The following is an 18,007-nucleotide window of genomic DNA, read 5'->3' on the forward strand; positions in this document are numbered from 1 at the left end:
GCTCATTTTGTGCACTGATTTCAGTCCTTCTCAAGCATGTAACTGTCTCCTCAAGGTTTAACCAAAGGAGTTGATGTGTTGCCAGATGGACCTCTGAATGCAGCTGTGGGGGGACAGTGATATTCAACACAACACTGACTCCATCAGAAAAAACATTTCTGGTTGTGGCCTGGAGTGTTATTATTAACAATACTGAAAGATTTATCATAATCTCCACTTCTTCAAACATCACTGGCCCAGAATATGAAGGCAGGATCACCCTCTACAGATCTACTGGATCTCTGGAGCTCAGGGATCTGACTCTTAATGACAGTGAAAAGTACAGAGTTAGCATTTTACCAGATGGAGGAAACCAGATAATAGGATTCACTGAACTGAAGATATTTGGTGAGCAGATGTTTCAAATGAGCAGTAGTTTTAAATGTTGAATGGAGAATATAAATCACAAAAGAATTAAACTTCAAGAGCAATAATGTAACATAATTGACAAGAAATGATTACATTACGTGATTCATGTTATCTGTGACAATTTTGGGGACAGTTTTCTACTGCTAGTGAAATTAGGAGAATAGCAGCTTCATGCCTGAGATATTAGTAACTTAGCGACAGGTGCACATATGCAGTATTGCTAGTTTTTCTGACATGCCTGATACGCAAGACAGCAGTTCATTTTAAACATTCATGTAGTTAAATCTAATCTAGTACAACTGTCATTCAATAAATCCTTACATTATGTGCTAATGAAATGTAGCTTTTGTTGAGATTGTGTCAGAGTCGAGTGGATTCAGTAATTTGGTAGTTTTGAGACCATATGTTGTGGTGCTGAATTATATTGAACGTTTACTAATGAGCCATCACCATAATGTTCAGCCTAAGAAACTACCACAGAGTTGAATCAGTGCCTTAGCGACACAATGTCAACAGAAACTTAAACTGACTTTCCCTTTGACATGTATACTGTAGCATTTTGTTTTTCACCCACAGTGTCAGTCTCCAATGCAACAGCAAATGCCAGCATTTTTTCCACAGTTTAATGTAAAGGTTACTTGAAGTGTTCTCACATCTGTATTGAGTATGGTCTGTGTATGTCTCGTGAATAACAATTGTTAAACTATAACTGAATGTTATGCTGAGCTAAATGATTCACTACTGTTTTAGAAGCCCCAGAAGCTAATACAAACCATGAAAATCTAGCCATGAATACTCATCATTGTATCATTAACCTGAGATTTGTTCACTGCTTCTACATTGCTGCACTCTGCTGAGCCAGGCTCCCTTTGTTAGGTAGTAGCAAATATAAAACAATTGTGTTTTTCACCCACAGTAACAGTCTCCAATGTAAAGGTAAATGCAGCAGCACAGACTTGGTGGAGTTCAACAGCTCTGTCATTCTGTTCTGTTCTTCTTCTGGATCCTCCCTCTCTTTTCTCTGGCTGAATGGCAGCTCTGAGGTTACAGCCAATGAGAGAGTTCAGCTCATTGATGGACACTCCACTCTTACTATATTCAGTGTGACCCATTATGACCAGGGACCATACAGATGCAAAGTGTCCAATGCTGTCAATGAAGGCACCAGTGATCCAGTAAATCTTTCCATCAGCTGTGAGTTACTAACTTACTCACTCACTATTTATCACAACAGTATCTGCATGCAAATCTTAGCTTGATTTATATTAGTGCCAAATATTAGCAAGGTGTGGCCTTATGATACTCTTTGCTGTTTTGAACAATGCATTATGCAGGCTAAACTGACAACTGTAGACACTGAATGACTGTACGAATTAATAAAATCCAATAGAAGAGGCCTTCAGCCCTTTGTGAAACTTAACATGTTCACAATGTTTATTTTCAATAGTGTTTTTAATATTCTGGTGTTTCTAATATTTCAAATGTTCTATTAGAAGCAGCTTTCAATCTAATGATATCTGGTGCAAAACACAACCACAAATTACAGCAACATGTATACAAAAACATTATACAGTTAGTGTCATTTAAATATTTTTTATCGCAGGATTGTTCTGTTACATTACATTGTGCAGGTGTTTCTATTTTTTCTGGTGACTAGGTGTATAGTGATGCAGTCGTTCCTATTAATGAATTATGAGGCCTCAAACTGTGTCAAGCTGTTTGACTCAGTTATTTCTCATGATACTATGATTATAAATTGGCTGTTTCTGCTCCCCACATTCATTTGGCCCAGAAAACATTACCTTGACGCAATGTCCAACACAAGAATACTATGTGGAAGGGTCAAACATCAGCCTTGTTGTTGTTGTGTCCGTGTCACCTGCTATTAACATTGTGTCAAAGTACCAATAATACATATTTCTCTGTGATAATAGGACACAGTGGTTTTATTGTCCTGGCAAGTTCAAGTCAAGCCCAAGTCTGTCTCAACTGTTCAGGCAAAATAAACTGTATGGTCCAGAAACAATAGGCATTGCACTACTGCAAGTGCTGAGGACAGTGTTATTTATTAGGCCATGGGAGCAGTTTCTACCAGAAGATAAAAATAAAACACGCAGAGTGTGTGGAACAGCTGAACTAGTCCTCTCTGGTGCTTTTACCTTTCAATCTTAAGGCAATCAAGTCTCAAATATCCAAATCTGACTGAAGAAAAGTCCAAGTCAAGTCTCAATTCAACAGCTCTGATACTGGACTGGAAAGTATTTATTACTTGCACTAGATGTGTATTGTCTGATCGTATGGTTGTTGTGTTTAAATGTTAAACAAATAATAGGACCCACAGTGCCAGTCTCCAATGTAAAGGTAAAAGTCAGCAGAACAGACTTGGTTGAGTTTAATAGCTCTGTCAGACTGTTCTGCTCCTCCTCCGGATCATCTCTCTCTTTCCTCTGGCTGAACGGCAGCTGTCCCCAGACCCTCTGCTCAGTTTATGTGGCTTCTGAATAGAGAACTGCTGTCTGATACTGTACCAGCGCTTATAATCTTTTTAACATTCAGACAAGTCAGAGTGGTAACTACAACTGACAGGCCTGTAAAAACAGAACTCTGAGATATGAAACATCTCAGCACTCAGTTGTCTCTATACTGTGTAAGTTGGAATAAACAGGTTGTGTGGATACAGTAGTGATATAGGTGATATATTGTCCACTGGCATAATTTGTAGGTGGGCAAAGTAAATTCATCATCATTTCTGTATCCTTTGCAGTAAAATAATCAAGAAAATACACATCTTACACACCTTTGAATTTAACATTTGAATGCTTGACCCTGCAGAGCAACCACTTTCACTTCCTGTTTTTTTTCTAATGCCATAATGTGAAGTTGAAAATATGAAAATGTCACTCCAATTGAAAATTGAAAATTTACATGTTTTAACATATAATTTAAGGATCGCATGTTGCATTCAAACCAATGTCATTACTAAAATGAAATCATCCTCCTGTTCACTGGAGGATGATTTCCTGTTCCAATTCACTTCTTTAAAGAAATATCCCATTCATTCTCTCCGTTTGTCTTGTCTCACTCAATAAAACCTCCCCAAACAACAACTAGTTCAAAATAGTACAGCAAGACTACTCAAAATCCAATAGAAGAGTCCATATAACACCTATTTTAGCATCTCTACACTGGTTATCTATACGTTATAGAATTGATTTTAAAAATTTAATGATTGCTTTTAAAGCATGTTTGGGGTTGGCCCCTGATTATATCACTGACTTACTGAGCCCTTACAAGCCTGAATGTAGCCTGAGATTCTCAGGCAGAGGTCTGCTAGTATAGGTCAAGGCTAAAAACCAGAGGAGATCGAACCTTTGGAGTCAAGGTCCCACGGCTCTGGAACGACCTGCTGGAGGAGATCAAGCAGGCTAGCTCTGTTTCTTCTTTTAAATCTCTCCTGAAAATGCACTTTTTCAGAATTGCTTTCTCTTGAATCGGTAATTCTTCTGTTTTTACTGTGTTTTAGTAATTCATACCTCACTTGTCATTATTACTGTATCAGTTCTACTTTTCTTTATTATTTATCTGGTAATTTCTCTTTTTTATGTCCTTGTAAAGCACTTTGTAACTTGTTTTTGAAAAGTGCTATATAAATAAAGTTATTATTATTTGTCAGGTTGAGTGAGTGGAGCAGATGGACCCAAATGCAGACACGGTAGGCAGGGACAATCCGATGCAGATATTTTTTTAATGAAAAAGCAAAAAGTCATAGGAATAAACCAGAACACAGGAAACACAGGAACATTGGACAAAAGCAGGACAGTAGCAGGACAGTAGCAGGACAGAAGCAGGACAGAAGCAGGACAGAAGCAGGACAGAAGCAGGACAGAAGCAGGACAGAAGCAGGACAGTAGCAGGACAGAAGCAGACAACTCAACAAAGACCGAACTGAACACTGGACTATAAATACACAGAAGTGATTGCAAATGAAACACAGGTGAGGGAAACGAGACACAGGTGAGACACATGAAATAATCAAACACAGGAAGTAAAGTGACCAGACACAAGGAGGAAATATTACAAAATAAAACAGGAACTAAAGTAAACAAACAGGTGACACAAAAAACACAGGAGGAACACACAAGGGAACAGAGAAAACCAAAACCAGGAAACAAAAGCAACACAAATGAAAGAGCCCCTCAAAAAGTCCAACTAAAAACAGAAAAAGTCTGAGGGCATCAGAAGGATAATAAAAACCAAGGAAGTCAAAAGAACAAAAACACAAAGAGTCCAAAAAAAAGAAAAAGTCCTGGTAGGACGTGACATTATTATTATGATTTTAAATAAAGTAATATTTACAATGTAATGGCCTGAATGTTTTTTATTACAACAGCCCATTTGAAGGGCTAGAAATAGGTATTAATTTAACAGGATATAAAATTTGAGTCCTAAATACATCCTCTTTGTTTCAATAATATTTATATATTTATATATATAATATAATATAATCAGCTTTTTGTCAGCTGGTCATGATAAGATGTGAATGCAAACTAATTACCTATGGCACAAGTCAGTAAATAATGTCTGTGTCAAAGATGAAACCTCTGATCTTTATCTGAGAGAAAATATTAAGTCTCTTTAGAGTTGTCTTGCTTTAACTTTGATTAAGACATTTAAGAGCATAATGTGAAATGATCATGAAAAATAATGATTTATGGCATTTGTTCATTAACACAGTACTTCCATGCACTTTTATTGAAGTAGATTGAACTTTGAATTTATTGCTGTAATTTAAATGCAGTGTCATTCCTGGAAATGGATTTACATTTCATATAATTTACTTACAACTCCTTCCTCCTCCTTTCTGAGCACATTTACAGGTTTTCTGGTTTTTATTTTTATTTTCTTTCAAGGTTACACCTTTGTCAAGTAAGCAAGCATGAAAGCAGCCTTTACCAGTTTAATGAAATTGTCATTTGCTACAGGGAGAGTAAAACAAGTTTTTTTCTCATTTCCTTTTTGGGTGTTATCACTGTTTCAACTATTTGAAGAGATTCAATGACACACAGTGAATCCTGCTGTCAAACAGATGGTAATATGGTAATAATAATAATTATTTATAGTGCACTAAATAGGACCATTTATGTCTTGTAGGAGACAGATCTGGAGTGAGGGCACTGAACTTCCTCTTAGTTAATCAGTTAGACTTTATTGTTCCTGGGGGGAAATTTTCACAGCACTGTACATCACAGGGAAATTCACCATAACACTTTACATGCAACAGCACACAACAACACCTGGTGAAACATTCATCACACTGGCGGCTTGAAGCATAACATGCCACACCAGAGGAAGGCTATAAGGGGAAGGTTATAAGGGGAAGGTTATAAGGGGAAGGCTATATTCAGGATGAACAGAAAACATACTGCACTAAGTGTACACAGGATACTGGTAACCACATCAGAATAGAGAAATACTGAGATGTGAAAAGTTAAGTTTGTCAAAAACGAACTTCCTCCTAATGCACATGAAATCAAACATGTGAATAACTCACAGGGAGTTTGATCTTTAGTAATGAGTAACTAACAGGGGGCCCCTCCCTCTATTAGTTACTCATTAAATCTTCACAGGGCATAATTCACAACGCCAAGCTCTGTTCGGGAGACTTCATCTTCATTCTCTTCATCTCATTTGTAATGAACATAAAACAAATCATTGTTTTATAAGAGGGCTCATTTCTTAAATCTTTGTATCTACAATGATTCAATTAAATGTATTGTGCAACACTGATCCCTGACCCTTGTTCAAAAAATTGGTCAAAAAATCTACCAGGAAAATTCAAAAATCAATACAGGTATGTCTAACTCCTTAGACTATGATACTTTACATGATATAGTGTAATTAACAAATGTCTTTATGAAAGTTAGATTGTCAACAGGTGTGACATTCAGTTATATTAGGTTTGGAATATGTATTATTTATACACTTAGGTGTATGTGATGATATAAACTAGCTACTCCTTTCCATTTGCATTATGTCACTAATCTGAATAACTTCCGTGTTGCCTCGAGGCCTTCAGGGTGATGTGCTAAAAGATAAAGTACCTTATTATCTTATCAAATCACACATTTTACTGACATTTACAATAAACATGACCTGAATTACTCTAATCATCTCTGACAATTGAGATATTTCTAGGCAAAAGTTTCTTCATACCTGCTGGAAAGACTTTAAGATTCAAGCCATCTCATCCGTGAAGATGTCCACCAAATAACCACTGGACATCACTTTGACATTCCCTCAACTTCATGTATTTTTTTCTTTTATTTCAGTGGGATCAGAGAGAAATCCCTTGTTACTGTATTATGATTTTGTTTTGGATTATTGTGGCTGCAGACCTTCCCTTCGTGGAATAATAAAGTTTAACTTTACTATCATAAAATTAAATTACAAAGGTTCCTTTGGACCAACAGATAAGACACTGTACATATTTCCACCACAACAGGGTCATAATAGTTTAGTCTTGTTATGATAACCTCAATTAACAAGCTCCATTGATATCAAGGAGCATCCATGTCCTGACAAATACCACTGAAACATAAATAAAATATTATTAAATAACTGATATTTTTTCATTTGTACGATATGAAATATATAGAAAAAATGTATCCAAAACTGACAAGCTGCAAACTGGAATTTCATTGGAGATATCATAGTATACGTGTGGAGTCAAATATGATGCCAGAGAGGTGTCAAACATTATGCTCAAGCAAACAGACTGTCCCCATACAAAAGGGAAATGAGAGCTATTATATGTATCCAAACTAAAAGGGCATCATTGTGCTTTACAACCTCAGTCATGGCAATAACAGGTTGATCATTAACCACTGCAAAAGTGGTTTGTCTAGGTAAACCCAAATCCAAATTATCATCCATAAAGGAGCAGAGAGGGAAGTGCAGGTTCTGGCCTCCAGTCTGACCTCATTAGATGATCCATCATATCCTGCTGTGGTCAGTTCTCGTGGACCTAAGCAAAGACTTGTGCACCGTCAGCACTATACTGAGAAACTGCCATCTTCATTCGCTGTATGTGTTCATCATCGCAGGAGCAGGATTGCGGTTCCTTTGGATCTGAGCATATTCTGTTTCGTTATTCTGTAGCTCCTGCAGGACTGTCCCATCATCCTGGTTTTGGGGAAATCTGATGGCTGCATATTTCAGCTCCTAGTAAAAGAAAAGGGGGGAGGGAAAAAATATTAGACAACAGTTTTGATTAAAGTTTGGGGCATAAGATAATCTCTCTAATTCCATAAAAGCTAACTCAAGAGATAAAATATTAACAGTAAAACAAATATTTGGTTTATAGTACCAAAAACAAGCACAACCATAAACACGAAAGCTGTTGCTATGTGGTGATGAGACACATATATGCTGCCACTGCATTGTGTTAGCTGAAAATCTTCCGGGTTCAAAGTCTGATTGTCTTATTGTGGTGAACACAGGTCCTGGAGGAGTCTGACTGATGGGGGAAGGGAGCCTCTTTAAATCAAACTAGGCATTAAGCATTCACATTAAAGACTTTATCATCTTTTATTTCCATCAAGATTCTGCGAACAGTATATTTTTAGTATTTCATGCAGATTTACTTGCAGCTCACTGTTATATTATTACAAATGTCTTAATAATAAATGAAGGTTTGTGTGAACTACAGAATTGTTGCTTTTGGCATTTTATGCTTCTAATACTCAACAGAGGCATAATATGTACTTATATATCATATTATACACTGTGATAAAATCATCTTTTTATTACAACCATATATGAGGAACTTTAAATATATCCAATTTTACTTATTCCTTTAGAATCTTGTGTCATTGTTCACTGATGTTTCATGACATACCATATATAAAACATGACTCCATCATCATTTGGATTCATATGCATTCAGATTCATGCATACATGTCAATTTGTCTGAGGAATCTTTGCATACATTTTGGTATGAGAACAAACTGAGAATCATTTAGGTATTGAGTTTGGCATGCAAACACGTTCTCTGATTACCTGCATATCTACACCTGATTTCTTTGAGTAACCCGGTTACTTAAGTGCATGTAAACCCACTAAACCCACATTACCTGATCTCCAGAGAATGCTGTGTTGTCCAAGCCTTCACCTCCTTTAAAACACAAGAAATAAACAATACTTACAACGATTCAATTCTGAGGGTAAATAATACTGTATAAATATACAAATACATAAAATGCACACATACACACAATCTTTTTGCATCTACTCCCTTTGACTTTTCTTGATCACAAACACATAAAATCTTGCATTACACTTACCTGTTCCGGAGGAGGTGATCCCATTAGAGATTTGTTCCATCCTGTTTAGAGAGTTAATGGACCATTACTATGTAAAACAGACATCAGACATGCATTATCTGACTTTTTGCAAACATAATGATAATAATAACAGTATTATACACTGAATGATTAGGTAAGCACTTTTATCTGCTTCCGATTATATTAAATTAGTTTTGCTGATCATATTTGTTAGGAGTGACTCCTAAATGTCATACAATGTCAGAAGCAGCACAAATCCTCCAATAGTGTCACTGCTTGTCAACCCCCCCACCCCTCCAAAAAAACCCAAAACAAAACAAAAATGCTGCCATCTTATATCTCAAAGCTGTTTACCACTTACTGTTTTTTAAAAAAGTAGAATCCTCCACCAACAGCTCCACCAATGACGGCACAACATGCTACTACTGATCCAGCGATGCAACCAGCTCCACATAGAAGTGTTTCCTCTGGGAAGGTAAAAATTTAAGAGAGATAAGATCATAGTTTTACACCATTTTGTGAACTGGAACTGTCTCATCATCTCAACATGCCTGTAGATACAAAGCATACAACAACGTCTCCCTTTATGTGATTTTACAATTATCAATGCCTATTTGTTTAGTACAGAGACTGAGGCCTTGACACGTCCTTTGGCAAGAGAAGTTTCATGTTGCTGTTGCTGAATGCTCGTGTGGCATGTTGCTTTAGCAAACATGCTATTACAGATTAATTTATTTGTATTTAGTTGATAGTAATAAAAACTGTAAGTAGTATCTTTAGGAAGCCTGCTACTCTTCACATTATTAGAGGTATAACATTGTATGTTAGTCGCAATGTCAAAGAGTTAAAATCTGCAATTAACAAAATCTACATACCTGTTACAGACAATTGATGTTCTGCAGATGACGTTCTCCCAGTTTTATTATTCAGTGCTTGACAGGTGTAGATGCCACTGTCAGAAAGTTCAGTCATGTTTTTAGTGAACACAGCAGAATTGTTTAATATCTTTATCCCGTTCAGTAACCAGGTGTAACTGGCAGATGGTGTGGACGCAGCAGAGCAGGTTAAGTTTAAGGTCTCTCCAACGTTTATCCAATTTTGTCCTGTGATTTGAACATCCTCTGGTCCATCTGAAAACAAATACTTGGAAAGTTCTTACATCAGCACAAATAATGTGTTTTTTACACAGTACATTGATTGGGGAAAAAAACTAATAAAGAATAGAAAACTTGCTAAATAATTGACTTAAAAATCATGTGTTACAGGGCTATATATACTGCACTGTATGTTACTTACAGTAAACAACCATGCTGTATTCAGCTTCATCAAAGCTGATGGGGTTGCTGATATTACACAAATATTCTCCACTGTCTGTTTTCTTCAGAGAGAGAAAAGACAACACTCTGTTCTCATCGTAAAGTGTCATGTTGTCAACCAGAGTCAGTGAGGAGCCGTCCTTCATCCACTCTCTGGTAAAGTCAGCGCCAGCACCATCGCAGGTTAGGTTGACAGAGTTCCCCTCAATCATTTCGTCTATTGATGTGATACTAACACTAGAAATTCTCTCTGTTGGGCAAAACGTGAAGGATTTTGTGTGAAAACAAAAGTAACATAAAGGTTGACTGAGTTCATTTAACATTTACAGTCTTGAACATCCCAAAGTCTTATATAAAAACAAGGACACTGGGAAATGTCCTTGTTTTTGACATAGAATTGACTTCAATACACTGAATAATGGAGACGAAAACAATTATATCAAAATCAAAAGATCCTCCAACATTGACTCAAGCAGTCAATAGTTACAACACTTGTAACCTTTTTCATGTTATTTGTTTCCATTCAGCCAAATATTGTGGTATGAGAGTCTCAATGGAGCATGAAATCCTTAAATTATAAGTTAAAACATATACATTTTTAATTGGAGTGACATTTTCATATTTTCAACTTCACATTATGGCATTACAAAAAACAGGAAGTGAAAGAGGTTAGCCTGTAAGGTCAAGTATTGAAATGTTAAATTCAGAGGTGTGTAAGATATGTTTTTCCATTATTATTTTACTGCAAAGGATACAGAAATAATGATGAATTTACTTTGCCCACCTATAAATAACGCCAGTGGACATACAGTATATCACCTATATCACTACTGTATCCACACAACCTGTTTAATCCAAATTACACAGTACAAAGACAACTGAGTGCTGAGATGTTTCATATCTCAGAGTTCTGTTTTTAAAGGCCTGTCAGTTGTAGTTACAAATCTGACTTTTCTGAATGTTAATGAGATTATAAGCAATTGTATTTATATTATATTAAAGGCTAGGAAATGAATCCCATTTTAAATATACCATGTTGAATATTCATGGCTGGACATATTTAACTTCAAGTGAGAAAAATTAGGATTTGCGACTTAAGACGGCTTTAAGACGTGATTGCCTAAATTTTGACATAGTAACATTCTGGAGCAATATAACAAATAAGATAGCAGACAGCACACATGTTGGCTAATAGGCAGCCAAGTTTGGTTCAAGAAATAATGAACAGAATACAATGAGCTGCTTACATCCTAACTTGTTATTTGGTTATGATATCCTGAAACTTATCTTGCTCTGACAGATTTGGGCTTTACTTGATCTTGTGATGAAGGACTTAAATAGAGCTGGGTGCTATATATGTATGTTCACCACCAATAAGTACCTATCATGGGTATTTCAATATACTATTAACATCAGGCTTTGGGGTTAATACCAGAAAAAAAAAAAAAAATTCTATGTCAGCATCTGTGGATTGAAGTGAAACCCTAGTATTGTTCATATCTAAGACATTATGTCGATCCTGTAACACCAGATGCTTCAGATTTCTTTATATATTATATTAGAACACTGTAATATACAGAATATAACCTTGGAGAGTGAATACTGATTCGAGTACTGTATATACAATGTCAAACTTCCACTGTCACAAGCTGATGATTGAATCCAATCTTTTTTTGTGCGTTTGTTTTGCCTATATCACCATGTACACAACCTTTTACGGAAACTTACCCACTACAGTTATAGCTGAAGGCTGAGATGTTTGATATCTCAGAGTTTTGTTGTTAAAGGCTTGACAGCTGTAGTTCCCACTCTGACTCTCCTGAACGTTAATCAGTGTGAGCTCTGGTCCACTATCAGACAGCTTGACTCCATTCAGAAACCACTGAAACTGAGCAGGGGGTCTAGAGGCAGCTGAGCAGGACAGGCTGATGTTTGACCCTTCCAAATAGTATTCTTGTGTTGGAGATAAATTAATGTTTTCTGGGCCAACTGAATGTGGGGAGCAGAAACAGCCAATTTATAATCATAGTATCATGAGAAATAACTGAGTCAAACAGCTTGACACAGTGTGAGGCCTCATAATTCATCAATATGCATGACTGCATCATTATACACCTAGTCACCAGAAAAAATAGAAACACCTGCACAATGTAATGTAACAGCTCTGCCATAAAAAATATTTAAATGAAACTAACTGTATAATGTTTTTCTATACACAATGCTGTAATTTGTGGTTGTGTTGTACCAGATATCATTAGGTTGAAAGCTGCTTCTAATAAGTTATTTGAAATACTGGAAATGTCAGAATATTAAAAACACTATTGAAAATAAACATTGTGAACATTTTAACTTTCACAAAGGGCTGAAGGCCTCTTCTATTGGATTTTATTAAATTGTACAGTTATTCAGTGTCTACAGTTGTCAGTTTAGCCTGCATAATGCATTGTTCAGAACAACAAAGAATATCATAAGGCCACACCTTGCTAATATTTGGCACTAATATAAATCAAACTAAGATTTGCATGCAGATACTGTTAGATAAATAGTGAGTGAGTAAGTTAGTAACTCACAGCTGATGGAAAGATTTACTGGATCACTGGTGCCTTCACTGACAGCATTGGACACATTGCAGCTGTATGGTCCCTGGTCATAGCGGGTCACATTGGATATAGTGAGAGTGGAGTTTCCATCAGTGAGCTGAACTCTCTCACTGGGTTTAACCTCAGAGCTGCCGTTCAGCCAGACGAAAGAGAGGGAGGATCCAGAGGATGAGCAGAACAGAATGACAGAGCTGTTGAACTCCACCAAGTCTGTGTTGTTGACTTCAACCTTTACATTGGAGACTGGCACTGTGGATGAAAAACACAGTAGTTTTATATTTGCCACTACCTAACAAAGGGAGCATGGCTCAGTAGAGTACAGCAATGTAGAAGCAGGGAACAAATCTCAGGTTAATGATACAATGATGAGGACTCATGACTAGATTTTCATGGTTTGTATTAGCTTCTGGGGCTACTAAAACAGTAGTGAATCCTTTAGCTCAGCGTAACATTCAGATATAGTTTCACAATTGTTATTCACTAGACAAACACAAACCATACTCAATACAGATGTGAAAACACTTCACGTAACTTCTACACCAAACTGTGGAGAAAAGTTTCATCTCTGACTGGTGTCAGTGCCATTATAGAAGCAACTGTATCTACTTAAAGATTGTGTTTCCATTCTTCTCCTACTATTTGTTTAACATTTAAACACAACAACCATATGATCAGACAATACACATCTAGTGCAAGTAATAAATACTTTCCAGTCCAGTATCAGAGCTGTTGAATTGAGACTTGACTTGGACTTTTCTTCAGTGATACATGGATATTTGAGACTTGATTGCCTTAAAATTGAAAGGTAAAAGCACCAGAGAGGACTAGTTCAGCTGTTCCACACACTGCGTGTTTTATTTTAATCATCTGGTAGAAACTGCTCCCATGGCCTAATAAACAACACTGTCCTCAGTATTTGCAGTAGTGCAATGCTTATTGTTGCTGATGATTGTGATTATCTTCATGATTGTCCTAAATTTGTGTACCAAAACTAACATCAGCTTGTTCTACTTTTGACCACATCAGACAAACAGGCATTTGGTACCACCTCAAACATTTTTATTCTGAGACCTCCTCGTTATCTCTGTAAGAGCAAAGTTTGCAATATCAACATTTGAATGACGAGTGTCTAGTGCGGGAATGTACTTTATGTACAGATGTCATTTGTGTTTCTCCTCTTTTAAACCACAAATATTTAGCACAACCATTCACTGTATGTCATTGTAATGATCCACATTAAAGGAAATAATTTGACAAGTTGACTAGAACTTGCCAGGACAATAAAACCGCTGTGTCCTATTATCACAAAGAAATATGTATTATTGGTACTTTGACACAATGTTAATAGCAGGTGTTACAGACTCAACAAATAAATAAACACAGATGTTTTACTCAAACTTTCCCTGTACAGTTATAGCTGAAGGCTGAGATGTTTGATATCTCAGAGTTTTGTGGTTAAAGGCTTGACAGCTGTAGTTCCCACTCTGACTCTCCCAAATGTTAATCAGTGTGAGCTCTGGTCCAGTATCAGACAGCTTGACTCCATTCAGAAACCACTGAAACTGAGCAGGGGGTCTGGAGGCTGCTGAGCAGGACAGGCTGATGTTTGACCCTTCCATATAGTATTCTCGTGTTGGAGATAAATTAATGTTTTCTGGGCCAACTGAATGTGGGGAGCAGAAACAGCCAATTTATAATCATGGTAAAAAAATATTTAAATGATACTAATTGTATAATGTTTTTGTATACACGGTGTACATGTTAAGTTTCACAAAGGGCTGAAGGCCTCTTCTATTGGATTTTTTCATTTTTTCACCTAGTCACCAGAAAAAATAGAAACACCTGCACAATGTAATGTAACAGACCATCCTGCGATAAAAAATGTTTAAATGACACTAATTGTATAATGTTTTTGTATACATGGTGCTGTAATTTGTGGTTGTGTTGCACCAGATGTCATTAGATTGAAAGCTGCTTCTAAAAGAACATGTGAAATATTAGAAACACCAGAATATTAAAAACATCATTGAAAATAAACATTGTGAACATGTTAAGTTTCACAAAGGGCTGCAGGCCTGTTCTATTGTAGATTATATTAAATTGTACAGTCATTCAGTGTCTACAGTTGTCAGTTTAGCCTGCATAATGCATTGTTCAAAACAGCAAAGAGTATCATAAGGCCACACCTTGCTAAGATTTGCATGCAGATACTGTTAGATAAATAGTGAGTGAGTAAGTTAGTAACTCACAGCTGATGGAAAGATTTACTGGATCACTGGTGCCTTCACTGACAGCATTGGACACATTGCATCTGTATGGTCCCTGGTCATAATGGGTCACACTGGATATAGTGAGAGTGGAGTTTCCATCAGTGAGCTGAACTCTCTCACTGGGTTTAACCTCAGAGCTGCCGTTCAGCCAGAGGAAAGAGAGGGAGGATCCAGAAGAAGAGCAGGACAGACTGACAGAGCTGTTGAACTCCACCAAGTCTGTGCTGCTGACATTTACCTTTATATTGGAGACTGGCACTGTGGGTGAAAAACACAGTAGTTTTATATTTGCTACTACCTAACAAAGGGAGCAAGGCTCAGCAGAGTGCAGCAATGTAGAAGCAGCGAACAAATCTAAGGTTAATAATACAATGATGAGTATTCATGGCTAGATTTTCATGGTTTGTATTAGCTTCTGGGGCTTCTAAAACAGTAGTGAATCATTTAGCTCAGCGTAACATTCAGTTATAGTTTCACAATTGTAATTCAGGAGACATACACAAACCATACTCAACACAGAAGTGAAAACACTTCAAGTAACCTTTACACTAAACTGTGGAAAAAATGCTGGCATTTGCTGTTACATTGGAGACTGACACTGTGAGTGGAAAAACAAAATGCTACAGTATACACATCAAAGGGAAAATCAGTTTAAGTTTCTGTTGACATTGTGTCACTAAGGCACTGATTCAACTCTGTGGTAGTTTCTTAGGCTGAACATTATGGTGATGGATCATTAGTAAACGTTCAATATAATTCAGCACCACAACATATGGTCTCAAAACTACCAAATTACTGAATCCACTCGACTCTGACACAATCTCAACAAAAGCTTAATTTCATTAGCACATAATGTAAGGATTTATTGAATGACAGTTGTATTAGATTAGATTCAACTACATGAATGTGTAAAATTAACTGTTGTCTTGCGTATCAGGCATGTCAGAAAAACTAACAATACTGCATATGTGCACCTGTTGCTAAGTTATTCATATCTCAGGCATGAAGCTGCTATTCTCCTAATTTCACTAGCAGTAGAAAACTGTCCTCAAAATTGTCACACATAACATGAATCATGTAATGTAATCATTTCTTGTCAATTATGTTACATTATTACTCTTGAAGTTTAATTCTTTTGTGATTTATATTCTCCATTCAACATTTAAAACTACTGCTCATGTGAAACATCTGCTCACCAAATATCTTCAGTTCAGTGAATCCTATTATCGGGTTTCCTCCATCTGGTATAATGCTAACTCTGTACATTCTACTGTCATTAAGAGTCAGATTCCTGAGCTCCAGAGATCCAGTAGATCTGTAGAGGGTGATCCTGCCTTCATACTCTGGATCAGTGTTGTTTGAAGAGGTGGCGGTTATGATAGGTCTTTCAGTATTGTTAATAATAACACTCCAGGCCACTACCAGAAATGGTTTTTCTGGTGGAGTCAGTGTTGTTTTGAATATCACTGTCCCTCCAACAGCTGCATTCAGAGGTCCATCTGGCAACACATCAACTCCTTTGGTTAAACCTGGAGGAGACAGTTACATGCTTAAATCAGTGCACAAAAAGAGCCACTGGGACAATTTACTTTATTATAATAAACATAAACTTGTTTTTCTTATTGTTCCTTCAGTTGGATGTTTGACCTTCACTGTGCAGATTGATTGTATATATGTGCAGAGTTTGACTCTAGAAACCTGTTTTCACATTCATCTGCTGAAAGTAGAAAGTTTCTCTGTGATCACCAAACATGATTACAAACATGATTTGTGACATCGTAACTAGTTTGGAGCTAATCGTGGTCCAGTATGCAATTTACAGAAGTTTGAAGTGGAAACTTTAAGCCCCCAGTGTACATACAATATATCTGAATATCAATATCTGAATAATTATACATGCATGTTCGTATGTATATAATTAACAATTTAACTGAACTTTTCCTTTTGGGAAAACCATGTCAGATACAAACTGTTACTCAAAGTAATTCAAAGTATTTTTACATTTCTTAAAACATGTCTGTCTTCAAGTATTGGTTGTACAAGGCTGATGACACTTTTCAATTCAGTAAACTTCTTATAAATGTTTAGCATGAACGTCTATTTTCTGAAAACAGAAACAAGCCAATTAATAAAGTTTAGCTGATTGTCAAAAATCATACTGCCCTCTTTATTCATTTTAATGAGGGGAATTTTATTTGTGCCCTTTGATGAAAGTATTAGACCACAACAAGGTAATTAAATCTTTAAAAAATTGACTCATATAGTGAATGGCAACCAGTATGCAGTGGTACAAAGTTATTTGTATTAGTAGTTGCCTAGTAGCAGTAACTATTAACTAGTTTTATAAACTCCTCATACAAAAAGTGAAGGCTAATGCAACTTTTCTGAAAGTGACAATAAAGTAACATGTATTTTGACCCGCAAAACAGGAAGACTTTAAAACTCTGAAATATTCAAGATTCTTACCTGTAAGAGTCACAGAGACAATACAAAGTAAGGACAATATATCCATTTGTCAGTCTTTGTGAGATGTGTACAGCTGAGAAAAGTTTAACCATCAAACTCTGACTGTTCTAACAAATGTGATCTTCCGGCATCTGCAATTATACAACTCATGTCTCAGTTTCAAAATAGAAAACCAGACCTGATACGTCTTGTGTTGCCAGCTATGTGCATAGTGAGATAAACCTACTGAAGCTGTCATGCCAAAAGTTGAAGAGCATCGCCCTCTTGTGTTTATGCTGGCAGTCTAGAAGTGATAGTACAGTACGACTGCAAATCCTTCATGATGAGTATTTTATCTTACAACATCTGCTTCCATCAATACCAGGTGCTCTTTTATACAAATGTGGAATGACTTTGGTACAATTTGACTATCAATTTGACTATCAATTTAACTTCTTGTAACTTCTTGTAGACTTCACTGTAAAGTCCATCATCGGTGTATGTACACTGGGCGCTTTAAGTTTCCACTTCAAACTTCTGTAAATTGCATACTGGACCACGATTAACTCTGAACTAGTTATGATGTCACAAATCATGTTTGTAATCATGTTTGGTGATCACAGAG

General features: G+C 36.5%; 1 protein-coding gene across 1 annotated transcript in view; it reads right to left on the minus strand.

Moving 5' to 3' along the window:
• The window catches only part of LOC137191171 (hemicentin-1-like), a 68,999-nt gene extending 51,289 nt beyond the window's left edge, over window positions 1-17,710 (minus strand). The window contains exons 1-3 of the mRNA XM_067601049.1: window positions 17,404-17,710; window positions 16,134-16,466; window positions 12,638-12,916 (exon numbers count right to left, since the gene is read on the minus strand). Of these exons, the coding sequence (XP_067457150.1) occupies window positions 12,638-12,916; window positions 16,134-16,466; window positions 17,404-17,449 (658 nt within the window). The 5' untranslated portion in view covers window positions 17,450-17,710. The remainder of the gene's footprint in view (window positions 1-12,637; window positions 12,917-16,133; window positions 16,467-17,403) is intronic.
• Window positions 17,711-18,007: the final 297 nt, after the last annotated feature.

Source organism: Thunnus thynnus, chromosome 10 (assembly GCF_963924715.1).
Source record: "Thunnus thynnus chromosome 10, fThuThy2.1, whole genome shotgun sequence".
NCBI classification, from domain to species: domain Eukaryota; kingdom Metazoa; phylum Chordata; class Actinopteri; order Scombriformes; family Scombridae; genus Thunnus; species Thunnus thynnus.